Source organism: Dunckerocampus dactyliophorus, chromosome 4, assembly GCF_027744805.1.
Source record: "Dunckerocampus dactyliophorus isolate RoL2022-P2 chromosome 4, RoL_Ddac_1.1, whole genome shotgun sequence".
Lineage (NCBI taxonomy): Eukaryota > Metazoa > Chordata > Actinopteri > Syngnathiformes > Syngnathidae > Dunckerocampus > Dunckerocampus dactyliophorus.
In genome coordinates, this window is record NC_072822.1 from 22,296,523 (window position 1) to 22,323,687 (window position 27,165).

The 27,165-nt window shown below is 41.3% G+C and overlaps 1 protein-coding gene across 1 annotated transcript; it reads left to right on the forward strand.

Moving 5' to 3' along the window:
- The first annotated feature begins 93 nt into the window (after window positions 1-93).
- On the forward strand, window positions 94-25,247 carry LOC129180234 (paxillin-like). The gene is made up of 11 exons (XM_054774479.1): window positions 94-251; window positions 14,717-14,925; window positions 15,788-15,873; window positions 15,943-16,082; window positions 16,161-16,344; window positions 18,078-18,192; window positions 21,260-21,418; window positions 21,503-21,676; window positions 21,752-21,833; window positions 21,909-22,057; window positions 23,632-25,247. Exons 1-11 carry the CDS (start codon window positions 239-241, stop codon window positions 23,896-23,898), a joined length of 1,578 nt encoding a protein of 525 aa, XP_054630454.1. The 5' UTR covers window positions 94-238; the 3' UTR covers window positions 23,899-25,247.
- The last annotated feature ends 1,918 nt before the right edge of the window (window positions 25,248-27,165 follow it).

Sequence of the window (27,165 nt, forward strand, 5' to 3'; positions counted from 1 at the left end):
CTATCCATCCTGTAGTGTAGTGTTTCTCCCACTAGATGTCACTTTAAGATGCCTGACCGCTGAGTACCAGGCGCGCGCTCTGGTAAAGTACATAGTGCACGGATTGCGCGTTCATGCGAACGACCCTGACTTAACTTCCAGGAGAATCAGCGGTGAAGTTTGGACAAGGAAAACCGCACTTGGTTCACTGTGTTGGGGGACTGTGGAACGTCCAGTGACGCTAAAGCAGACAAGCACCATGGACGACCTGGGTGAGTACTATAGCAATGTTGCCGTTGTTGAGCAGCAAAAGTAACGGGTAACAGGGTGGAGGAGGCAACGTAACGTGAACATTTCTTCGTGGCGAAAACTTTCTCCTTCACTTGACACGCATTCCCGCGCAGAAGTTCACCAAAACTGTGTTTAATTTTACATCTTAGCTTAGCTTAGCCTAGTTTAGTTTAGTTTCGTGTCGCTTTGGCAAGAAGAATAGTGGCAGCCTGGAGGCTGGACCTCGCTAGCATTTTACCTTCACCTCCTTTTGAAGGCACATCGAGACTTGTACGCTGTCTATACTTTACATTTAAATATGATCATTTTCATTGAACTGCAGTGCGACTGTGAGAATATACTTGATTTACTCACTTCGAGTTTCAACTTTGCCTCCTCAACTTTTGCCCCCATGCTGCTGCCAACGGGCCTGACTGTACAGTGCTGTATACTGTACATACTGTATGTACATATATATACCATAAGAACGTCTCTTTGTACGGCTTTAAGAAAAGATAGGCAATATCTAAATTATGAAATGGTCAAATTGAACATAAAGTCAGTGAGCCATAATGCTTTGTTTTATTGATGAGCTTCTGCACAGTACGTGGCATGATGCAGAGAGGCCATATGCTAGCACAGCATTAATAAGATTACAGAATTGCCATCTATCTATCCATTTTCAATATGGCTTGTACTCACTTGGGTCACTCCATCCCAGCTGACTGTGGGCGACAGGCGGGTTACATCCCGGACTGGTCACCAGTCAATGACAGGGCACATCTAGACAACCATTCACACTCACTTTCACTCACACCTATGGACAATTTGGGCGTGTTCACACTTGCCATTTTTGGTCGGGTTAAAACGAACTGTCGTCAGTTTTCTCTGTCAACACAGTCCACTGAACCCAGGACCAGGTCAAACAGGTGGCCCTAGACCGCCAGAGAGATGGGTCTAGTCTAATCTAGTCCTGGTAATGGTAATAGTTTAATTAATCTTGAACATGCACACAAATTACACTGGAGCACATCACATAACACAATTCACAATTCCGCATGTCCAAGAAGGAGTAGGAAGGAGCAAAGTTTATTTACTGTAATCCTACCCCTCATCCGTTTCACATCAGTTGCAATACATTTGTTCAATGTACAACTGACTTAATGATGGTAATAAATTGATAATAGCTGATGAAATAGTTGACAAAGACACAGTTTGATGATGAGTGAGCACAGACAATGTAGTCACCGGAAATGAAGAGTTAGTTGTCGATGTTAGACATAGCATTGTATGTGCACAGTGGTTCAGGTGTCTTCTTCCTTGTACTTTCTAAACATCAACTGCGTGTACTGTTTCTTGTCATCGCTCATTTTAGTGCATTTTTGAGTTCCTTACTCAATCTGTTCCACAACGTCATTCCACACACAGAAATGCTGAGGGTTTTTAGTGTTGTTCGTGCATATGAGTATTTTAGGTTTAATTTTCATATTTCTCCTCTTGAATTGTTGCACGTTTTGGGTAACATGTTATTGTTTGCTTTATGCATAATTAGAACTGTTTGAAAGTTGACCAGATCAGCAAATTTTAATCATTGTGATTTTAGGAATAAAGGGTTTGTATGTTCCCTGTAAAGCGGCATTATGGATTATCCTAACTGACCTTTTCAGTAGCATAGTTCATGAGTGAAGTGTACTTTTATAGTTGTTTCCCCATATCTCCACACAATAAGTTAGATATGGTAATACTAGAGAGCAGTAGAGAGTATGGAGTGATTTTTGGTCTAGAACAAATTTTGCTTTATTCAGTATTGAGGTATTTCTTGCCACTTTATGTTGTGTATTTTTAATGTGAGCTTTACAGTTCATAGTACATATTATCAGTTTTGGTCCCAGTATTGACCCCTGGGGTACGCCGCACGATACCTTTAAGCTCTCAGATGTATATTCTCCTAGCGTCACATATTGCTTCCTGTCTGCTAAGTAGCTTTTAACCTAGTTCAAAGCTAATCCTCTGATTTCATATCTTTCTAATTTTGTAATTAGGATATTGTGATTCATTGTATCAAAGTCTTTTGTCAGATCCATAAATACTACTGTAAATACAGCTGTGCACTTTCTACAGTCTGTAGCATTGGTAATTTTCTCAGTGATTTTGAATAGTGCCATGGAAGTTGAAATGTTGTCAGTGATGAACATGGCTTTGAGATTCCTGTCTATAATTTTATTCCTTTCCTCTACTGACAAGAAATCTTTTCTTCCAATTTTGGTCCAATATTTACAAAGTAGGTATTAATAACCTTTCGACTACCTCGTTCATATTATCATATGTAACATTTCCTTCTGTGAAATAGTGAGGGTAATCAGCATTGTTAGTACCATTCCTGATAATACTGTTTAGAATGCCCCATGTTGCTCTAACATTGTTTTTAATCTTGTCTAATAATTGACTGTAATATTCTTTCTTACACACTATCAAGATGTTTGTTAACTTATTTTTATATATCTTGAATGGTTTTTCTGCGTCTTGAGTTTTTTAAATTGTCTTTTAATGGTTTAGATAATGTGTTTTTCTTCTTAGAAGCATTTTGCAATCCTTTTGTCATCCACAGCTGATTCCTCTTTTTTGCTTATCAGATACTTCTCTCAGTGGACAGTGTTTATCGTAGTATTTCATATAAAGGTTAAGAACGTTTTCATATGCCTCATTTATATCATTCTCACTATACACGCACTCCCGTCTTTGTTTTTCTAGATCTTTCTTAAAGGTACTAATACTTTCCTCTGTGTGTGATCTTTTGAAGGTCCTGATATCTTCCCTCTTTCTCTTTTTATAGTTTTATTTTAAATTATAAGCAATGGAAGATGATCACTTATATAATTAATTAGCACCCCACTAGTTGTATTGTTATTAAAATCATTGGTGAATATATTATCAATTAATATTGCGTAATGATCTGTAATTCTACTAGGCCTGGTGATATTAGGTTATAGACTTAAACTGCGCATTGTATCTATAAAGTCATCTATTCTGTTTTGCTTATTTGAATTCAGAAGGTCAATATTGAAATGTCCAATACAAAAATATTTTTTTCTGCACTGATATAGTCCTGAGTGAGGCAAGTGTGAACAACAGCCGCACCAAAACACTGGATATGATGTCACCAAATGCAAGCAAAACCATGCGTTGGTTAGCAAAATCCAACAGAGAACTGCGTAAAAAAATAATCAAAATAAGAGATAAATGTAAGTCCAGAAGCGGAACTACAGTACAGGTGGTCCAAAGAAACAAAACGGGTCATTGTCGGTTGCAGCCGTGCCAAAAGAATATCAGCAAACGTAGCTGTCTCCTCACATGCATTGCCACACACACACACAAAGCCTGACGCCTTCATGCCAACACTATAGCACAGGCATGGCTAATGGACTGGATCTCCACAGGTGGTATCAGAAATTTCCGATAAGGGAATTACACTGGTATCGGAACCTCATACTGGATTGGATCGACTCTATCGCTAATTTTGTATGTAAATTTAAGACAAGAAGATAGTTTCCTTCAATTTAAAAATGACACATTTTTGGCCTTGGTTTTTATATGGTGATTAGAATTAACCACATGTTCCTGAAGTGAACTTGTGATGCCAATTAAATACATGCACAAATGTATGTGAGGATGTAGTCCTGACTATTCACTAAATCAGTCTGTAACCCCTTGACCTTTTGCACTGAACCCCTGAACTTCTAATTTAGTTGTGATCTATTTTCACTCTGTCCGCTATTTTTGCCTGTCTTCTTTAACTTTATGTAGGACTCTTTCCACAGTCCTGGGGCCTCATCTATAAAAATGTGCGTGGAAATCTGACTAAAAGTCTGCGTACTCCAGAAACCCAAAATGTGCGCATAAAAAGTGTCATACGCACATATTCACGCAATGTGTGGTTTATAGTTTCCACCTTGAGGAGAAGTGTGCGTACGCAACTTTGCCTCAAGTTGTGCCCTTTCTACTCCTCTGCTTCACCATAGAAGGGCAATACAAAGTGATGAATGTGACGTCCATATTTAAAGAGCCTTGATTGCATTGGAATCACGGATGGTGGGAAGACGACGAGGATGAAGAAGCGGACTTTCACGGAAATGGAGGTGGAAATACTGGAACAAGTGTCATATTTAGAAGACACCACAGGGACATAACAAATAATACAAAGATTGTGTGACACCACATCAGCTGTCATCTGTGTGAATGGAGTAGGGACAACCGAGGCAAAAAAACCAAAAAACGGTCCGATATCAAGGCATACATTTTCATTTTTAGTGTGCATGTTTCTACATTTTTCCTAATTGATACCACATTTATATAAGCTTGGAAAAATCTGTTCAATTTAAAGGTGGATGCAAAGACTCGGGGATCAAATTATGTCGAAAATTAATTGCTATAATTCCAGACGGTTGTTTTTTAAATATTTACCATTATGATGACCATCATCACACCATCAAAATATTAGGTGGATAATAATTATTTTATGAGGAACTAATGTGTGTTATTTCAAAGCACAACAAAAGAAAACCCCAGCATTTGAGGAAAAGGAAAGAGGACGTTTACGCACACGGCCCTGACACTATCCCCACAAATAAAATCCGTGCAAGGTAAATAAATGTCATAAATGTTATGCTATTGGTGACATACTTGACATATGCAACGAAAAACTCTAATTTTTTGATAAACTCTCAAAGAAAAGCCATAAATGGAGGACTAAAGGACATATTAGCTCTGTGTCTTGTAAACTTAAGGATGAAGTATTAAAGCGCTGTGTTTATCATATATCTTTGTGTTGGGATAGAATACACCCATGCGTAATGGTGTTTATGATAAATGACAAATGATATCCATCAGTGTCATGTAAAATAACAACAGTTTCCACAAATGTTTTAAGTCAAAAACTGTGTGATGTTTTCATGCAATGATGGATAAATCTTTATTGGCTTCCATTCATTGTTGGCACGTTTATTTCTAACATATGATTTCATGTCACCTCTTGAAATGTGCGTCGCATTTTTGCCATATCTCCACAAAGTGCGTATGCCAGCTGCAAAGGTGGCGTATTTTGCGTGGAAAACAGCGTAAGCAACTTTTTCGCCCCGTTTTGTGCATACGCAAGCTTTATAGATGAGACCCCTGCTCTCCCATAGCAGTTAAAAGGTTTTTCGGGGTGTGGCAAGCCACATTTTTAGTTTTGTCTGTTGTGTGAATACCTCCAGGATACATTTGGAGTGGTAGCCGCTTTGTGCCAGTGAAAGGGATGATTGTTGGTTGAGAGGAGGCCTGGATTCTCACTGAAGAAGCTGTAGCCAAAGGCTGAAGGCGGGGTGAGGCGACAGAAGAATGTCAAACATCGCTCAGATGAACACTCCAAGGCCAAATACGCTCTGGGTCATGACCCCGCCCTCTATCTCTACTCTCAGCTGTATGCACGTACCCCAAGAGAGATTATTCTCACCCTGATCATTGCATTGCATATATTTATTTTAAGAGCTGGTAGGACAACATTGTCTAACTGCTCTACTGCCCTTCACTTATGTCAGTTATTCACCCTAGATCTGTATTTAAGATGTACGTACAGTATTTCATGGCCATCAACTGCATCTTTAACTCCAAGTCTCAAGGATCACTGATGAGTGTCAGGTATCAATGGAGTTGTTTGGAAATCGGATCAGTCTCGATAGTGCTCCTCTCTCAAAGAAGGGAATTCCCTCTGAAAGTGAGCCCTCTAGCAATTAGTCAGAGCTTTTTTCTGATCAGTCTGTCAGAGTGTAGATCAGATGGCAGCCAGACTGAAAGAAACGGTGACTACTGACATGTTCCTGAGGTGCATCTTACTGTATACCAGATACAGTACTACAGATGCACTACAGATGTTATGTAACATAGCCATAAAACTGTCGAGTGGGCCTTTAGGCTATTCTCATTTTGCATCTGTGGGGTTGGAAGCCACCATACATCTGCCTGTGAATTCCTCAGGATTGTGTGACATTCAGGCAGACTGATCTCACAGGGCTGTGAAGATCCTGATCTATGTTTGCATGTGTCTTTTCTCTTTCACACTTATGAACGGTAGTTTTGTTTGTTTTGAACATGCCTTACTTATTTATGCACATTATTATATGATCATAGCCTTTAATTAGGGATGCTCCGATAGATCGGTCACCGACCAGTATGGGCCGATTTCCGTAAGCAATCATGTGGTCGGCATATGCCGATAAATGCCTTTCAACGCCGATCACAAAAGCCAATCACCTGTGGCTAGCACTATTGCATCCGCAGTGATCTTTTCATGCAATGTTGCCCAAACTAACATCTTGGGCAACATCTTTGTTCCCTCAGAACAAAAGCAATCATGTGTGCCGTGTTGAACCTAACTGCTATCTCATGCCATGAAACGTGTCTTGTGGGGGTAACAAGCTTTCATACAGCATTTGAAGAACAACGCTTGACGGTATGGTGATTTTTGGAGGCTCATGGCAGCTCACGTCAGTCACCCCCCCGTATGTGGGTGACAGTCAGACTGCTAAGCTAATAAACTAATAAAAAGCTAATAAAAGCTAATAAAAAAAATTTCATTAATCGGACAAGAGCAACCTTTCTCAGCTGTGGAAGTTTGCCAAAGTCTCTTTAAAGAAGGCGTCTCATCCTCTGGAATTTTCAGGAAGTGTGTTCAAAAAGTAAGTAAAATATTTTTTTATCTAAATGAAGGTGATTTTATGGTTCATAGTTATGGTTCATAGCCAGTAGCAGGGGTGCAATTCTGGGTCACATTAAACAAAAACAAAAAACACGTTCACGAATCACAGGGTCATTCAAAACTGTGCATTTATAAAGGCATCTTTATTTGATACATATCGCTAGATTGTGCAGACGGTCGCATTGTGGCCAGTCAGTGTAAGAAGAAGGCTTATATTTTGGTGAGCGCCAGACTGCTGTAGCGTGGTAGAAAGTTATTCACATGCACATGCACATGCACAACACTAAACAGTGCTTATGATTTTTAAGGACTCAAAGAAGCCTATGACATGGGACCTGACTCACCCTGTCTTGTCTTGAGATTTGAATTGGACTTGCACATTGTAACTTGAGATTTGACTCAAGACTTGGGATTAAAAACTTGACTTACTTGAGATGCAAAACAGTGACTTTCTCCGACCTCTGTCGACCTTGTATCTGCTGTTACTGTAATTGCACATAGAAAACAACCGCCAAATGCCCTTTGCAACCTGCAGCACTACTCCAATGTATCAGCTGATCGTGTTGCACTCAGGGTGTTGCTGAGAGAGCACTGAGGTAAGGCCAACACGCTCTTAAATGTTGTGTGTTCAAACAGCATACCAAAAGGTCTTCAAGCGGTTTCTGTGACCCAGTTATTCAACAGCACAGTTAGTCTAACTCGACTAGCTATCATCACCCCACGATGGCTGCAGGGTTTGTGCACAGCAGTCCAAACAAGGGGGCTTGCCTTCAAGGCAAGAGGGAAGCCTCCTGGCTGTAAATCATTCTCGTTGCCGAACTCCCCACCCATCCTGTTCTGGATCTGGGGAACAGAGAGCCGCATGGCTGACCTCATCGCTTAGGCAACAGACCCTGCCCCACATCCTGAGGAAACAGCAGAAAAACAATGAGCAGAGTCAGCACTGAAGGCCACTGTTAGAAACACTGCTTGTAGGAGGTAACGGCTTTGGGCCTTCAAGTCTCTGATTGAGGACATCTTACTCACTATATTGTCACCCTTTTCTTTCTTTTCTGATTCACACATCTTCCCAGTTATTCGGTTCAATGATGAGTTTGTAGTCCTCACACAAAGCAAGGGTATTATGAAACGGTGGCCATGGTCCGTTGTGTCCATTATGATTTTCATGTCAGCCCTCTGTCATTATCAGGCATTCTTACAGAACTTCAGGGGTTATTATTCTCCTCATTGTTCTTGTTCAAATGTTCAAATGTTATGTAATGTTCTATTTAAGGCTTACAGAGTAGCCTTTATCAAACTTTCCAGGTCAATTTCTGTTGGGTCACACTTGTGTCCTTAATCACGAATTTTATATGTGCTGTATGTGTCAATTGGATAGGTCAGTGATGGTCTAGTGGTTGACCTGCCTGACCTCTTTAAGGATTCGTTTTGTCAGAGCCTTTGTAATTTTAAATGAAGCCTTTTTTATTTTGTGGTTTTCGATTTAATTTATTGATTTTTTTCAACCAGTGTTGTCACATTTAATGAGAACTCAAACGTGTCAAACAATAAATCAAATTACATTTCCAAATCTTTTCTGAGCCCATCAATTTCATCCACTCTTTTAAATCCTAACCCTGCAGCAGCCTGATAAGGATTCAGATATTTGGGAGTATTTTAATTTTATAGTCAAGAGGAAAGCTGAGGACTGAAATCACTGAGCCCGTCAAGAAATAGTTGTGGCTGTTTCAGTTCTACTGAGCAACTAGTGCCAGGGCCAGCCAATGACAGCATTATGTTCCAATGAGCAAACAGAACAAAATAATTGGGGAATATGGTTAAAAAGCTTTAATTGCAAACAGATTTGAAAACACATAACGAATGCATAGACAAATCCTTTTCAGATTGCCTATCCTCTCCGGGAATGTTAAACCACATTTCCACCATGTGGGCCAATTCTGTTCGATTTGCATGGTATGGGTTGGATAGTTAATGTGCGTTTTTGGGGGGACAGCAAACACATGAATTCAAATAAAATGTCATTTTCATGGAACTGGAGTGCCCAGACCTTGGTAATCTAATGCACTGAACCTTTCTTTTGCCTTTATTTGTGCAAAACAAATGTACTATTTGCCACAAACCTGAATTTAATTACATTACATTAAAGATAGGCATCATTTCATAACTGAACAGTTATAAAAATGATAAGTTGAAGCAAATATTCATTGGTGAGCTACTCAAAATTAGCTGGAAATCTGCTTTTCGCTTAAAAGCTACAATGTAAACAACTTAGACATACAACTAGTGTTTTGAAGACAAAACATAATTATTATAGTGGTAACAAGAGAGCATGGTTATTAAGTGACACTTTAAAATAGCACCCCATGAAAACCCCATGAACGTGAACCGTCCTCGTGGGACAAAAGCGAGCTCTGAACGAACCGCATTGCTTGTTTGTGTTAAAGACAAAATGCCACTGTGGTTAAAAAAATAAAGATAAAAATCACATTTGGAGTCCGTGGACCAGAGGCTTGCTGGCTAGCTAGCTGCCTTCAGAGAGACAGTAGAGCCAGGCAAGATATGTAAACAAAGATGGCAGAAAAGTTGAACTGCAATTAAATTCAAACCTAAGCGATCACACACGCTGCCATCGATAGGCTTTGACTTTGACAAGCTGTCGCCAATTGACTCCACATTTTACAGACTATTTTTCATTCTCACGGTAATAACTCAATACGGGAAGTGTACTTTTATCTGGTTGCACATACGTGAGTAGATGAAAAATGTACTTGCAATGTCTCATATTTTAGTGAGACCATTTAGTCGCAGTCTGGAGCCCTACACACAAGTGGTTTGGTGCATTAGAAATCATATTTTATATCATTTCAGTTGCTTTCTTGTCTTCCATTATCATCATTGGCCTGTTTTTCAGCATTCCCAGTGAGAAAGCTTGTTAACTTGGTTTTGTTTTTGGACCTGCCGGTGGTGATTGGAAGTGACCAACTTTGACTCCAATGTGACATCTTGAGTAAAATGGATGTCTTTGTATGTTAGACCCTTATTTCCAAATCGATTTGCAATTTGATGTCGTTACTTATAAATAGAGATGGTTGTATTTTGACCGAGTCGTTCAAAACTTGCAAGTTTTTCACTAAACCAGGACTTGCGGGTGTTTGTCTCTGTTAACTTATTCACTGCTGCCACAAGCTAACTTAAAAGGAAACCAGGTAACATGGCATTAATTGTGCAACTGTTACTCTAACTGCATTTGTTTAAATATATTAACCCTGTGGAAAAAGGACCAGATCTGCGTCAAATCGACTCTCCTTTCCACTTCCTGTTTCTGTCTGAGCTGTTCACTCACTAACGGCAAGCATTGAAAGAAGCTGGGCAATTGAGAACCTAGACTCACTCACTAATGCCAGTATGAGGGTGCCGACAAGTTAATCGTGAATTTGACGTGGGTTCACAGGTTCAGTGAGTCATGCTGGGCTCATGGGTTAAGTGAGTGGGGTAGTTGGACTTGTTGCACATGTGTGCATTTCTCGGCTGATGTAGAATTATATGTGAGTGTCACTGCCATATTGGATGTGGCAAGAGAGAAAAGGGAAGATGCCTAACTCATGTTGTACATGAAATTGTACCAACTGGTTTACGGTCCAAACAAGATCTCACGGCATTACCTTTCACAGGTAAGGCTGAAAAAAATACTTTTGACTGTATTTGGCCATTATTGCATCATTGTACAAACAGAATTTGTTGACTTTGTGCATAATGCTGTAGCATAATACTGTGGATTCCTGCAGTGAAAGGCCTTTGTAGAAAGGCGCTTTATTAAAGTGTCCCTGACATGATTCATCAACTTTGCTTAAGTATGTTACATATTGTTTGTAATTATTGTTTGTAATTATTGAACACGAACGGTAAATTTGCAAAAATTACATTTATAGTTGATGGCGCCACCCATGACGAACTAGCTTATTTCCGGAAGTGACATCATCGGGGTGACACTCTCAGCTAATTCACTCTCGATTCACTTTAGTGAGCGACTCATAAACACTTGAGGCAGTAAAAGGAACCATGTTTACCATCACTATTTACAAAGCTTTGTTTTTTTTACGTGAAGGTTTTTCATTCATCACTCATTCATCATTGCTTCTGAAAATTTTCTGTGGCCTGGTTCCACTCCATTCATGGACTGGTTGTTGGGGACCCCTGCACTAGAATTTACTTTTTCATTTACTTCAATTCTGCAGTTCTGCAGAGTGCATTATGTTAGATCTACACTCTCAAGTTGAGTGTCATCTTTCATACGTGGAGTTGCTTTGCATGGTATTATTAGGTGTATTTTATTTACATTATATCAGTATTTAATTACACTCATTGTGTATGTGACTTTATGTTGTATGAGGCTTTTATTTTCCATCAGATCTCCTTTTCACTAGTTGTCTTCGTGTTAATTAACCATAACAGGCTGTGCTGTTTATACTGTTTGTACTAAGCTTATGGCCCAGGCTTCCTTTCCTGTCCCCCAAGCATGCCACAATTTAATGCCAGTTTTGTTTTATATACAGTAGATATCATGTGAAGTTGCCCTGATGGGGTTGGGTTTCAGCATGGGGCTGTGGTCACTTCTTCCAGCTGTAAACAGGTGAGCTGAGCACCCTAGTGACCCATCACCATTGCACGCATGTTAATAGAAAGGGTTAAACAGCCATGGTTGCCTGCTTGCATTGCACACTGCTCTCTGTTGGAAATGCAGTGTAAACATCAACATTATTCTGGAATTCAAAGCATGTACTAGTTAGTGGAATGGGTCCTGTAATTCCTGTAATTGTCAACATTTTTGTCATTGTATTTTCATTTTGATTGAGGAGGGTTTTTTTTTTTATCTTTTATTTTTTTTAAATTTTTTTTCCCCTCAGTTATTTGGCTATCAAACGACCAGGAAAGGACAATTATACATTGCCTTCCAAGCCTGATTTCCTTGTTTTGGCACATTGGACAGAGGAATGTGTGGAATTCCACATCCACCTTCACATCCATCTGATAAAGGCTGTAAGACAGTGGTGGAGCTTGTTGTGGGTGCACTGACAAGACTGGACAAGTACCCACTGCCACAAGAATGTGTACTGTATTCCATATGAGCTGTTGTAGGCTGACATTGGTTAGCCCAATGAGACACAGATGCTTCATGTAACTGGGGATCAGCTTCTGTAATAGATGTTTGACTGATGCGTTCAACTGAAATGATCAGCATCAGTCATAAACCTTTGGATGACATGTTTCCTCCAGAGACTGCGCAATGAACGATTGAGTCAGTATACAGTTGGGGTAGAATTGGACTTTGTCCTCTGGCTCCTAGCCCCTCTTTGGAATGGAAAAGATTAGTCTGTTGCTCAGCTTACAGTGCATGTTTGCAATCTGGCTGCTTCTCACTCTTTGTGAACCACACTGGTGTGAGACAGGCAAACGCCCTCAGTCATCACCATGCAACACTCAATGCTGCCCTCCACAGGGATAATTCAATACTTTTCTCTCTCTTATCACTTTTCCAGACACATGTTAATGCATGTTTTCTAAGAGTTCAATATTATCTTGCATGGTGTCTTGTAAAAAGACTTTGACATGTCAAACTGTTTTAATTTCAGTAATGACTAAAACAATCATGAAACTGTGATATAGTTTACCTAATGTAGTAATGCCAAAACAACCTCAGTATATTGTATTTTGGTTTGGTGGCAGTTGTCCATGATCCAACTGGTAACTGCTGACTCGACATGGTCGTACAGTAGATGTGGTATCAAGAACTGGCACTGTCTCCAAATATTTTGAAAGACCACAGGCAGTAGGTTTTCTTTGCCAATGCAGTAAAGGGCTTTCTAGGAACAGATTACTGCAGTTAACTATTTCATTGTTTATTACCAAAGTGCCAAAAATGGATATATGAGAGGCACGAGTTTATGTATAAATCACATACCCAAAACCAACGCTGGAATTTTTTTCTTCCTTCAGCCTTTGTTTTATGAGTGACAAAGTGAACGTCAGTAAGACTTGTTCAGCATGCCAGCACCAGGTGCAGATTATTTTGAGAAGGCCATGATATTTCAGCTCATTTGCACAGACATGAGCTACTCGCTGAGTTTACTGCTTTAAATAGGCAGCAGGTCCCATGTGGTTTATGGTAAACTTGACCAACTCAACATGTAACCTTTGGGCACAATGTCACGTATGTAGACGCTGGATACATTGATTAGAAGATAAAAGACTTGTCTACAGCCAGTCTTTTGCAGATGTTGAAATCAAATACAAGACTACTGCATAATCGCATTGATCACATGTAAGAAATTCAGTAATATTGATAACTATTTGGAGCACTTTGGCAAGTCAGGCGATTGTCCCAACCAGACCACTCCCCCATTAGCAGTATATCATGCTGTTGTTCCCTGACTATCTTTGTCCGTCTGCTTCACCAGCACACATTACTGTGGCTGAGCACATACAACAGGTGCGGCAAGAATGTGAGTAGAGACACAGTCCTTTAATTGAATCCGCTACATTTTTTTTTTTAAATAAATGTATGGATACTGTCTGTAATTTTGTCTCTTTTGTTTAAAATAGCTTTGTGTCCATCATGTACCTCATCTTAGAGTTTCTGTTGTCTTTCTGAATTGCTAAATGTTTTATCATGCTTAGTCATTGTATGGACTGATAATGTGGGGTGACTGAGATGACATCCAAAATAGAATAGCATCAATTAAAAACTGCCTTAAGAATGAAGAATAACAATTTCAGACAAAAATATTGCATCTATAAACGGGTTCCAAATTTCACACAAATGTTTCCCAAAGGGCTGGAGTCTATGTGTGGTGTTGGGCAGTGGGGGGTGGGGCGATGTCATTGTTTAATTTGCATAATTAACATTATCTCATGTTTTTAAACCTTGTTTAGCAACAGAACATTAAGTTATTGACACTTGGTGTTTAATTTCGTGCAGCGGTAGAAGCATGTATGTATGCCTTATAACACTCACACACGCGATTAGATAATGTGCATATCATTGTACAACTAATATCTCACTATGTTGATGAACAGATGCGTTCTAGTGTGTGACCAAGTCAGCTGTGGTAGCTTTTTCAGGCTTCTGATTGGCCAAAATGTGCTTGCTTTAATTGTGGTGGGCCACCACAAATAAATGAATGTTTGGGAAACACTGTATACTTTGTATGAACATAGTATTCCATACATTAATTATTCTATATTCCTGTGTTTCATTTGTTATTATGATTATGAGTCACTGTGTTCCAAGTGTCTGCAGTGTGAAAGTATGCAGCCAGTGATTGTGACCTATTCCTGACAGGCTTGTGTGATGTAAGGGTGTATTTTATTCTTGCGTTCCAGTGGCCACTCAGCATTGTAACCTGCCTCCTGCCTTGGACAGGGTTCAGAAATACTTCAGCTTCTTTGTTCTGAACAATCATGTGGATACAAAACCACAAAAACTGGAGCAATAGGGTTGCATTTATAGTGAGGGACTGATGGAGAAAGAATGTTGGAGATGTTTAACAAAGGCTCAGACATCAGGATGTCATGATGATGTATTAGAAGGTGGATTGTTTTTTGGTGTCTGGAAGGAATGAGAAACAAAGATGGATTAGGTGGTGGCAAATGCCCAGCAAATACCCTTAAAATCAAGTTATGAAAGGATCCATGAGTGTCTTACTTTGCTGACGCTTGTCAACCTTTACATTTCAGATGCCTTACTAGCTGACCTGGAATCGACTACATCCCACATTTCAAAGCGACCAGTGTTTTTGCCAGACGAGACCCCCTACTCCATCCCCACCAGTGGACACTATTACCAGGATGTATCAGTTCCACCTCCAGTCCCTCCTCCACCAACAGCTGAGGCTCTCAATGGTGCACTGCAAGACCACAAAGACTCCCACCACTCCTCTCAGCAGGTACACATCGGAAGTGTGACAAGTTAACCACTGGGAATGTGGAACCTTAAGACACTAACGAATGAGTATGGCGAAGCACGTCTTACTTTTTAAAATGTGATTGTTTTGCCCTGCCCTTTGTGTTATTTCTTCGGTCCTCTTCTGTTCTTTTAACATCACTCATTAAATATTGTGACTCAGGAGTGACACCTGGAAAAAGTGGAGGAGGCTGCATACTCACCCGTTTTCAGCAAAGGGATAGTTCGGAGTTTTTGACATGAAGTGGTATGACATCCACAGCAGCAGTGTATTATATCAACCGTGACTTACCCCCACAATTGGTCTCGTGAGTCTGCTTCTGGTCAGAGATCAGTAACGAGGACGTGCGCAGGAATACGGCAGGAGAAAAATAACTGTTGATGTAGTACACTTCTGATGGGGATGTCATAAAACTTAATGTCAAAAAATCCAAACTATCCCTGTAATGCACCTCCAATGCTAAACACGCTTATTGAGGTTGTCAGCCATGTTTACTTGCAACTGCTTGGAGGTAGTACCCAGGAGCTCTAAGTGATATATTTCCCACTTACCCGTAGTCTTTAACAAAGCAACTGCATGGTGGCCCCCAGGATTGGATTTCTTTAAATATAGTTGTAAATTATAACAAAGTGGTACAAACTAAGTGACTTTATGAATGAACTAACATGGATTAAAGCAGTCATGTGAAATTTCAAACCTGAACTCTTATTGTATTTGGCTCTCTTTTATTTGTGGCCCATATTACTAATGGTTGTCATGAGATGACAAAAAAATATGAGTTGTTGCAAAGGTAAAGAGGCCTAAGTCACTGTTTGGAAAGGGACTGACTATTGAATGGATGCAGTCTCTAGGTTCAGCCCAAAAGAACTCGTGGTCGAGGGACAGTAGCAGCTCTCCACAGTCTCACATCGAAGAAGACCACGTCTACAGGTTACATGCGACTACACTTGTCACTGTTTCTCCTTGTAGCTGTTATTAACACGTGTTTCTCTTTCTCAGCTTTCCTAACAAACAGAAATCGTCGGACTCATCGACAGCAGCCATGACCTCTGCCCTGGGCAGCAACCTGTCAGAGCTTGACAGGCTACTGCTAGAGCTCAATGCGGTTCAACAGAGCTCCCCTTCATTCCCCACTACAGGTAGAATCAAGACCTTCTTGTTTGTTAGGCCTGTCAATGCTGATTAGCTGCAGATTAGTAGTGTTCATGCTTCCACAGAGGAGAGGGCACCTCCCTTGCCATCCACCAGCATCACCCACTATGAAAATGGCAATGCCCCTGAAATCAGAGTGAGTCCACCTCCTCAGGAGGAGCCCAAGAGGAATGGAACAAAGCCGGATGAAGCTCGGTCCACAGTGGAGAGTCTTTTGGATGAGCTGGAGGGTTCAGTGCCTTCCACCAGGTTGGTATGAGCTACAGTATGCTAAGGCACCGTAAAGCAGCCATTTACGACAGTAGCTATCTTCAGTTTCACGTTTAAAGGTAGTTGCTAGGGATCCGATGCTCCAGTCAGGGTTTAATGCTGCCAATTCTTCCATGAGTGAGATCGGCCGATACTTATACATCACATGGATTAACTGTACATTTTTACATTTATTTATGATGAGTGGTATTGGTCAGGGGCACCATTAGACAATTCCAAAGGCCACTGGCAAATAGGTAATTATTAAAAAATAAATGTAATAAACCTTTTTTTGCCTTTAATTTATGTGAAACTATTTTTGTACTATTTGACACAAACCTGAATTTAATTTGATACATGTTTTGGAGTAATATGAATAGATGGGAAATAATTTTTTTGAGCTCAAAATTAACAGAATAAGATAATATAAATAAATATAGTTATTAAATAGAAATCTATCCTGCTCAACTGAAAACAGAATAAATTCAGTGTCCAGGTTGCAGGGATCTCCAACTTTCATCATTATTAGAGCTGTCAACTATTTGTCTTATTTAGGGCTGTGAAATGATTAAAAATTTTAAGCAGATTGATCACACTTTTGAAATTGATTAATCATGATTAGTCACCATTTGCAATAATGTCTGAAGCATGCCCATTTTTACTGTATTTTATTGAAAGAAAGCTAAGACAGGACAGGATGATATACATTTGTATGTATTAACAGCTCCAAATTAACTGAAAATTTAAATCAAGCTAAAAGATTGCACGCATGTCTGAAAATCTATGTACCTAACACAAGTTTCTTTAAGTGTAGCAGAACATTTGAATCGCACTTTCGCTGTGTTATTATGAGCAATGAGGGGTTGCATTCAAAGACACCACATAACTTAAGTTGAATTCACATGTTTTGAGTTATTTTCTGGGATTTGGAGCACAATTAAATGCAGCAAATTGTACTTCCGCATTAAGTGTTGCAAAGTGAGTGATAAGAATATCCACTTATTGTTTTTCTTTGTCTTTCTATTTATTTAGACCACACATATACGCATAATAAAGAGGTTGTTGTGATGTTTGGAGTGTCCCTGAATGAATCTCGCGGTGGTCGAGTGACAATGAAGAGGTATCGTTCGGAGGCTGAACAGATTAGAGACGTGTTTGTGAGCTGGAGATACATACTGTATACCAGTGCCGTGGGTCATTTGGTACTGGGCCTCACAGAAAGAAAAAATAATTTCCTTTTTTTTAATTATTATTATTATTATGTTTTATTTTGAAAAGTGGCCGGATTCTGTCTGTTACATCCGTCTCACTTGACACATGTCCATTGTGCGTGTGCTAACTTTATCTCATGCCGCACAGATAGACTACTACTGTATTTTTACCATTTTTCTTTCACCTCATATTTGGTCTCAAATGCTGATACTATGTGGGAATGCATAAAGGTAAGCAGTGGTAGTTCGGCATAAATTTTGTGCTTTTAATTTGATGTTATTCATGTCATAGTTTTACACAATACTTAATAAATAAGATAAATTAGATCACAAATTAGATGTACATTTTGTTAGCAACCCTACGTGACACAGCAGACATGTAGGATTTGTCGCCACACGCCGATCGTTTTTTGTGATTGGCTTTGAAAGGCGTTTATCAGCATACGCCGATCACGTGTTTTTTTACGCAAATCGGCGGATCGATCGGAGCATCCCTAGTAATTGCTATATTGTATTTTCCAGCCCCTCCCCTCGCCACAGTGATTTGGATAGCCCCTCTCAGCAGCAAGCACGGATTTCAGCTTCATGTGCCACAAGAGAGTTAGATGAGCTGATGGCCTCTTTGTCTGACTTCAAGGTACTAAAGAACAGTAATTAATTGTCGGACTGCTTCACCAACAAACACAAGGCTCTTTTCTAGCTTTTTCTGTCATATTCTTGATGTATCCTCCGTTCCTGTGTTCTGGCTTACTCTCATTTCTGTGTTTCTAGCCCAGCTCTTTGGGCTCTTTGCTGGACCCAGTAGGAGCAACTTCCGCCGCTTCTCATCTTCCAGTCTCTGCCTTCGTCACCCCCGTGGATTCCCCTTTCCTCAGTCTGTCCCATCCATCTGCCTGTGCCTCTCCCATGTTTTCTTTGCCTGCTGGTCTAGAGCTGCACATAGACGAGGACGGAGGAGACAGAGGCTTGTCAGTGCCTCATCTGAATCGTTTCCCTTGTTACAGTCCTTTGTCCTCCCTTTCTGCAGCCAGCGACCACAACTCTGTAGCTGATGTGTTTGCCACTGTGCCCCCCTCCCCAAACAATTCACTGCTAGTCATCTCACAATCTGCTTCTTTTAGCTCCAGCCCACAGAGAAACAGTTTAAGCCCATCCACTACTCCCTCACTGACCTCAGTAAACACTGTCCTGGACAAAACCTCTAAATTACCTAGTCCATCTGCAGAGCGTGTTTCACCCTCAGCTGTTGCTTGTAAACAATCCTGTTCACCTGACATAATGAGCAATGGCTCTTTTGTCATCCATGATCCTAGTCTGAATCTCTTCGTTTCACCCCTTAACCCCCTCACCCCTTCTATCTCTTCACCTTCACCTCTCCCTGCTACTTCCTCTGTATCGCCACCACACACCAGTTTTTCCTGCCAAACCTCCTCTCCAGTCTCCATGGCAAACGTCCCCTCCCCTGTGACCTTCCTGACCTCCTCAATCCCCAGTGGACCTCTGCTGGAGCCAACAGCCACAGCCAAGAGAGCCATCCCCCAACTCCCTTTAGAAGAACCCTCCCTGGATGAAGCGCTAGACAAGCTGCTAGCTATGAGTTTTTCACAAAATCACCAAGCTGACCTTCAGCTGAAAATGGAGACACGCGTTCTCGGCAGAGATGCCCAAGAGGCACAGGAGGAGCTCATCCTGCCCATGGACAGAAACTGTGTGCAGCCTGACACTTTCACCTGCACCACTAACACCATTACCGACGAGTCAGTGGATGGAGGCACCGACGCCAATGGAGAGCTGGACTGGGCCGACGAGGAGCTGTCCATGTCCTTCCATGACGGCACAATGACGCCTTATACCGAGAGACTGTACACAGATGGCAGCATGACGCCACTGACAGAAGCTAGCTGGATGGACGAGTCTATGACGCCGTCCACATGCCCCGGGACACCTGATGTTGCCCTGGACTTGCCTTTGCTCCAGCCGCCCAATATGGACAAAGTCTCTGCATCGGGTCACGTAGGCATCTCCTCTCTTGCTCGATGCAGGTTGTCCTTGTGTTCCTCACAGATAACTTTTTGTGTTTGCTAATCAGAGTGGTTCATGTAGTGCCTGCTTCTCGTTTGTAGAGACTGAAACACAACAAATGAAAACCCCTTTCAGAAAAGACGATGTCTTAGTACTGTCATGTGGAGACAGTATTCCACAAAAAAGCACAAGTACGACTGATATAATCTTCTCAGTCTTTATTAATAATAGTTCAGAACATGAACAGGTTCTTCAGAACATGAAGGGTTCTTGAGAACAAGGGCTTCTCTTGCCTAGTCCATTTACTTGCTCTTACACAGCGTTGCTGGAAGTGCTTCTGGCTTCCCTTGTGGCACTTGTTTGGTAAATAGCTTGCTAAAGATACCTGTATTACTGTAGTTGTTGTTATTCTTCCTCGTAATAGTAGTTGTTTCCCTGTGTGTGTTTACTTACCTGGTACAGGTTGTGGTATCATTTTTGTATTTGCAACGTGATTAGAGTAGGTGTTACCCACTACAACTAAGTTATGGGCAGCCATCTGAAGTTCTGGTTCTTAACCCTTACTCCTTTGCCATTTTATCCACTACTTGTTGCCAAGAAATATTTTTTGGTTACTACAGAGTGTAAGAATGCTGTGCGGCGTGCATGGAGTGTGACTCTAAACCCCTCATCCGACCGTTGCATCCCTGCTTTGTGATTGGGAAAACCCATCATGTGACTCACCTGCTTGGAGTGCTGTTCCCATTGATAACATTGAAGGATGATTTCTGTGGATTGATGATGAGCTGCTCAACGTTCCCGTCTAGATCAAATCGGTAATTAGGCGCACTAAGGAGACCCCCAACGTGCATCCTATGTATCGAGACGGTCTCCTGCGCAGGAAAATGGGACCCATCATTGTCAACAAGAACACTTCCCAGGATCGCCTCATCGAGGAGCTTCAGGGCAAGTTTGGGATCAGCCGCTCGGAGCGGCGGCGTAAGCAGGCAGATGACTGGCTGACTGATGGGGTCATTGTCACGTCCAAGCCTCAGCGCTTCCGTGCTGACAGAGCTGCCAGCGAGGTTGACAAGGTTGGCTGCAGTTTGTTCAAAAAATGATTTTTCACAGTTTATTCACCTTCACTGTCTACACTGTGTCTGGTTGTCTGCTCCCTTCTGTGTGTTTTTTCCACTTTAGCTTATAATTACCCCTGATCCCGGGAGGAAGGTTCTCACGCCTCCGTCACCTCCCACTCCTCGTCACCCACCAATCACAGAACAACCTAAGCAGATGCTGCCAGTGCAGCAGACTCCTGCTATACCTCCGCCGCCTCTACCCCACTCCTCTCAGCCTCCACACATCCAGGAGCAAGTCACAGCTCCCCCTCAGCAGATAAGAGCACTACAACCACCACCACCACCCACTCAGGAACCACCCGCCCCCAATCCAGAGCCCGCTCCTTCTGTTCGTAAAACCCCAACCCAGCCACCACCAGTGGAAAGTGTTCCACCAGTTGCACCCAAAGTCCTGGTATCTGTAGGCTGCCAAACTGACTATGACCCACTATACTCCCCAGTGCAGGCATGAACCCTTGTCTCTTTTTCCTTTCTGTCTGTCGCACCTTTCAAATACTTGCAGTGTGTGTTGTCTGTGATATAATCAAGTATTTTCAACACTTTGAAAATGAACCCCTCCTTCAGATGGCTCAAGGCAAAGGGGGTGCTCCTGGCGGTGCCAAGACACAGGTCAACAAGCTGGACAACATGCTTGGCAGCCTGCAGTCAGACCTCAACAAACTGGGTGTGCAGACGGTCGCTAAAGGAGTGTGTGGCGCCTGCTTGAAGCCAATCGTGGGACAGGTGAGATGCTGGTAGCAGCCAGCAGCATCCCGAGGAAGGTAACATGAACAATGCCTTGTCTACAGTATTTGCTCGTTTGTGTAGGTGGTGATCGCGATGGGCCGCACGTGGCATCCTGAACACTTTGTGTGCACACACTGCCAAGAGGAGATCGGCTCCAGAAACTTCTTTGAGCGGGAAGGACAGCCGTACTGTGAAAGAGATTACCATAACCTGTGCTCCCCACGATGCCACTACTGCAACGGGCCCATACTCAATGTGAATCCATCTTTTTTTTTTTACCCTCTGTTTCTTTGTACTGCACTGACACAATGTGTTGTCATATCTTTACAGCAAGTTGTAACTGCACTGGATAAAACATGGCATCCTGAACACTTCTTCTGCGCTCAGTGCGGATGCTTCTTCGACCCGGACGGTATTTTGTTCAAATGTGTCTCCCTTATTGGGACCGAACTGATCTGTGAATTGTGGTTATGTTCTCCCTGTGAAGGTTTTCATGAAAAAGATGGAAAGGCCTACTGCAGGAAGGATTACTTTGACATGTTTGCACCAAAGTGCGGAGGTTGTGCCAGAGCGATTGTGGAGAACTACATCTCAGCGCTCAACTCCCTTTGGCACCCGGAGTGTTTTGTTTGCAGGGTATGTACCTGATGGTAATCCTACATACTGTATATTATTATTGCCAGACTGTCGTAGATCTTTGTTTTTCGCACAGGTTATGTAAAAAATGCGAGTGATTGATACGCCCATAAAAATGTCTATTTTTACACATGGCTAACTACTCCACTTGAAACCCTCCTGCTAGCTTGATGTTGACATTCACCTCCGATTTTTATCAACCTTTGCAATAAAAGTGACTGTTGTAATTATTAGATTCAGCTCCAGAACTCCCCACGTCTCTCTTCAATTGCCATTATTCACTCATGACACCAGGTTTAAGCCCTAAATATCCCTCACACACTTATTAAACACATTAAAGTATAAAATGTAAAGGTACTCACCACTAATGAATAATAATGTAAGATGACTGACGAACAGATGGAATTGGAGCCTCCATCCTGGTCATTAGGCGAGCGCTAGGTCAGGGGGCTAGGGAAGGCGTTTCTCCAAGCCATGTCTACATAATCCACACTGCTTGCCTGTTGTAATTCCGGTAACGACTTCCGATCATATGTGAACTTATGTTCACCTCACTTCAAAATTTGAGGCTGGATTGACTGTCAAAGTTAGCGCTCCCTTGGTCGAACAAACTATTGCATCTCACAGCTGAACACCCAACTATGGTGTGTTCAAGGACTGCCAAACAGTGCGAAATCTCAACACTTGAGGAAAAAAACAAGATCAGTGAAGCATAAAGACAATGTACATGTAGGCCTGTCATGATAATCGATTAATCTAACAATTAAAAAAAAAAACAAGTTGATAATTTTTGCCGGCCTCGATAAATTGTGCATGCGTGTTTGTTTTCCTCTCTCTCGTCTCTCTTCATTGGACAGGCTGGATGACAAGAGGGTTCACTCTGCACCGTGGTGAAGTTTCACATTGGACATTGGATGTTCGTCTCTGTCGATGTTAATTTCACATTGGCAGTTGAATATTCGGCTCCGTAGCAACAGCGGTAGTTTCCCCTCTCTGTGCCCGGACTGCTCTCTCATGGTGCGGGGAGCTCGCACGGGAAGTGTCGCTCTAATTGCTAGTTGTTTATAGTAGGGACCGCCTGTATCCTCTGTGCGGCACAACATGGGGGTCGGCCTCTCAGACACGAAGGCTTTTGGAAGCCAAAAGAAACACACACTGAGCTAGCAGGCAAGAGAGTGGAAAACTTGTCCTCTCTTGCTTTCTTCTTTTTCTTTGATCTCACGACGTACTTGCATTATTATGCCATATAATTAATGAAAAAAATGGTCTCAAAAAATGTTGACAATAATATTGGTTATTGACAATAATTTATAGGACAATTATTGTCCGGCAAAATTTGTTTTTGTGACAGGCCTACGTAAATGTACGCTGTATGTTTTACCTGTGTTACGTATTTAGAAATTGGTTCTGCAGAAGAATCGGCCTATTTTCTGAGAAAAAAACAAATATTTTGACCAAAAATCGACAAATTTGCAGGGATGCAATGCTGAATCGCGAATGTGCGAGGGTCCCCTGTATGTTTATCGTGAGACCATACACTTCATCTCCATCTGTTATCCATCATATCTCTACAGGAGTGTTTCACGCCGTTTGTGAATGGAAGTTTCTTTGAGCACGACGGCCAGCCCTACTGTGAAGTCCACTACCACGAGCGCCGCGGTTCTCTGTGCTCCGGCTGTCAGAAGCCCATCACTGGTCGCTGTATCACAGCCATGTCCAAGAAGTTCCACCCTGAACACTTTGTCTGTGCTTTCTGCCTCAAGCAACTCAACAAAGGCACCTTTAAAGAACAAAACGACAAACCCTACTGCCATGGCTGCTTTGTGAAGCTGTTTAGTTAAGGAGGGCAGCACCTACTATACATTTGGTACTGCACACTTCTTAATTTTGGGTCTAGAAAAAGTGTCCATAGCATCTGCAGCACTAGCAAGGTGCCATTTGAAGAAGGTGTTTAGCTTTTAAATGTATTGTCTGAACTGCAGACTGTGGCGTAGATGTATGCAGCATTTGAGAACGCTGGAAATCATCAAGGTTCTTTGTTTTTACTCCATATCGGCAGCGTCACACAAGACTCATTTTTTTTGTTTTTTAAGTTTCTTTCATGACAGTTTGTTGTTTTACTTCAGATGGTGGTGAAAGTGTTGTGACGATTGAAGCAATATTGAAATGTGCCTATTTAACATTCTCACTGGTTGAGTGTGTCCTGTTTAGGAATGAAAACAAGTTCAAATCACACGATTAGCAGGGAGCAGGTGACCTGTTATTACATTATTACAAAATACAAACTGTTTATGAGCTGACACATCCAGCTCTTAGTGTTCATTGTATTGAACTTTTGACAAAGTGCATTAACGTGAATGATAATTTCAATGGAAATATGATTTGTGTGTGAAAATGTCTTTGTGGACTCATTTGTCAACACCAGCATGTTACAAAAATGAGTTTGATGTACGCCAATCGTATCAGATAGAAGAACAACGGAACAATGTTTCTCATTCAAGTACTCATCTGTCTGCATGTGTTGTTCATTGAGAAATTCCGCAATTGTTTCAGCTGTTTCAAGCTATTGGAAGCAGCACAATCTTGTGTTTCTGACTTTCACTGCCAAATCATTCCTTATTTCCAATAAAGAGTCATTGTTTCTTCATGCAACCAAGTGTAACTTTTCAGATATTGGAAGGTGTGGTGATTCCGGCCATCTCCTACTAATGCACTGTACTGCAGTGAATCACAAGTGCATTTTTTTGTACATCTGCAGCTGGAATACTTAGTATGAGTATGTTTAATAACCACTCTGACAAGCATATTTAATACTGGTTGAAAAAACGACGCATGTGTGTTGTCAACCTGTGGTATTACAGTGAGGCTGTAAGTTAGCATGTATGTTGGTGTTGACGCCTGGTGGTATTTAAAGAGCAAAAATAAGAGATGATGACCAGCAGGCTGAATTTACATGATGGAAGGTCTTTCTGTGCCAGGAGTTCTACAGTAGAGCCTTAAGACTCAAGTCTTTTCTGTCTCACAGGAGTTACCAGTAATGCACCAGCTGTCAAATGATTTTAAGTTATTTAACCAAAACCATGTACCCTTTCATATGTTTGTGTTTCTTATATATATTTTCTCTCTTTTAAATGTCAAGAGTGTAGTGTCTTTCGTGAGATCCCTCACCTAGAGACTGAGCACACAAATAAATTTTGGTATCAAAATCATTGCCTCTGGTTTCATTTCTTCCGACAAGTATTTACTGTAAATAATAATCAGTGTGGCCTGTATGAGGTGGAGAAGAAAGAACAAGCTGTCATCGAGAGTTGGTCTGGTAGAAGCTTTATCTGTTTTGTACTTTAGGGAATTTTGCTGAAATGTTATTTGTTACTTAAAGTAACCTTGTAAGCACCGATTTCCAAGGACAATAAGTGAAATTTGGATTTTGCTATTGCAGATTTGTTCATTTAGCCTTTTTTTTTTTTACTATTCCATTTCATCAAAAAGGCCCAGCAGAGGGCTGTGGCTGCTTAGGATCTCAAGATGCTGGTGCAGGTCTACATGGCCATCATCGAGTCCATCCTCACCTTCCATCACCCTGTGCTATGCTGGGGCCACTGCCAGCTAGCACACACTGCAGCGCATTAGTGATGGAAATTTCGGCTCTTTTTGGAGAGCCTGTTCCTTAGCCTTGGCTCATGAAAATAGACGATTCTTTCGGCTTGCAAGTGGATCATATTTTTTTTATTGTCTTATATTAATTTGTTACCAAATTATGTGCATTGTATGAAACGAATTACCAATATGAAAAAATACATGATATAAAATGTGTAATAATTAAATTTATTTATTTGAATCTCAATGAAGAGCTACAAAATTTGTTATATTATAAAAACAAATAATCTCAATAGACAAATTAGACCAAAATAGGACAAATTTCTTCATGCAAATTTCTCATGAACGAATCGGCTATAAGAGCACCAAAGCATGTCTTGAAATCCTCCCCCCCGCTCAGTGTGGACACAGCGACGCTGTCACAAATCTTGCCCAATGACATTCGCCTTTAACAGCAAAAAAGACGAGGAAAAAACAAATCGGCTCCCAATTGGAGCCGGATCCTGTCGTTTATTTCAAAGAGGCGTCTCTTAGAGTCGATTCATTCGAGACCGACACATCACAACATCATGAGGGGTGAAAATCGACTCCTTGGAAAAGTGGCGTTTTTTGCCATCTTTGTGTCCTGCCGGGACCCCCGATGAATGTTTGGGGGGTTTGGCCCAACTCCCGGGCCGGAAAAATGTCGTTTCAGCAACTTGAAAAAATGCGATTTCGTGACAGTGCCGGCACTGAAAAAACAGGCGAAAATCGACCCCTCGGAAAAGTGTCATTTTTTGCCATATTTGGGTCCTGCCAGGACCCCCGATGAATGTTTGGGGGGTTTGGCCCACCTCCCGGACCGGAAAAGTGCAGTTTCAGCAACTTGAAAAAATGCGATTTCACGATTTCCCATCTCTCCAGGACCTGTATGTCTCCAGGAATCGGAGACACGCAGGCCGGATCACAGCCGGCCCTTCTCACCCTGGAGACAGTCTATTTGTCCCTACTGAGCCTCCATTCGCCTCATGCCTCCAAGACAGCTTTCCCTCCTCTGCCAACAGACTTACGAACACTAATAACACTGCCATCAAGTCATACATACAAACACAAGTTCACATGGCTCTGTTTTGTTCTGTTATGGTGGAATGTACATTTTGTACATATATTTATACTTATATTATCTTATATTTTGTTATATTGTTTAATTTTCTTTAACTGAGTCTAATTTTATTTTGCATGCCCTGATTACTATTTGAATTATTTGTTATTAAAAGCCTGTTTTATGTTGCACCAACACACCGCAAAAAAAAGTTATTAGTTTGTGTAACCAACGCTGACAATGGTAATAGAAACTATTCTGATTCTGATTTTATTTACATTTTTAATTAAACTATCATAAACATATACTGTATCAATGTGGCATTATTATCAAATAGATTTTCGCTTTAAATGCTGCCACAACAGCTCTTTCATTTCACCCATCCAACCATCCATCCATTTTCTATGCCGCTTTTCCTCAATCAGGTCGC

Coding starts and splice junctions, on each gene's coding strand:
- LOC129180234 (XM_054774479.1), top strand. Junction 15,874..15,942: donor GAAGAAGACCACGTCTACAG/GTTACATGCGAC, acceptor TCTCTTTCTCAG/CTTTCCTAACAAACAGAAAT. Junction 16,345..18,077: donor GGTTCAGTGCCTTCCACCAG/GTTGGTATGAGC, acceptor TGTATTTTCCAG/CCCCTCCCCTCGCCACAGTG.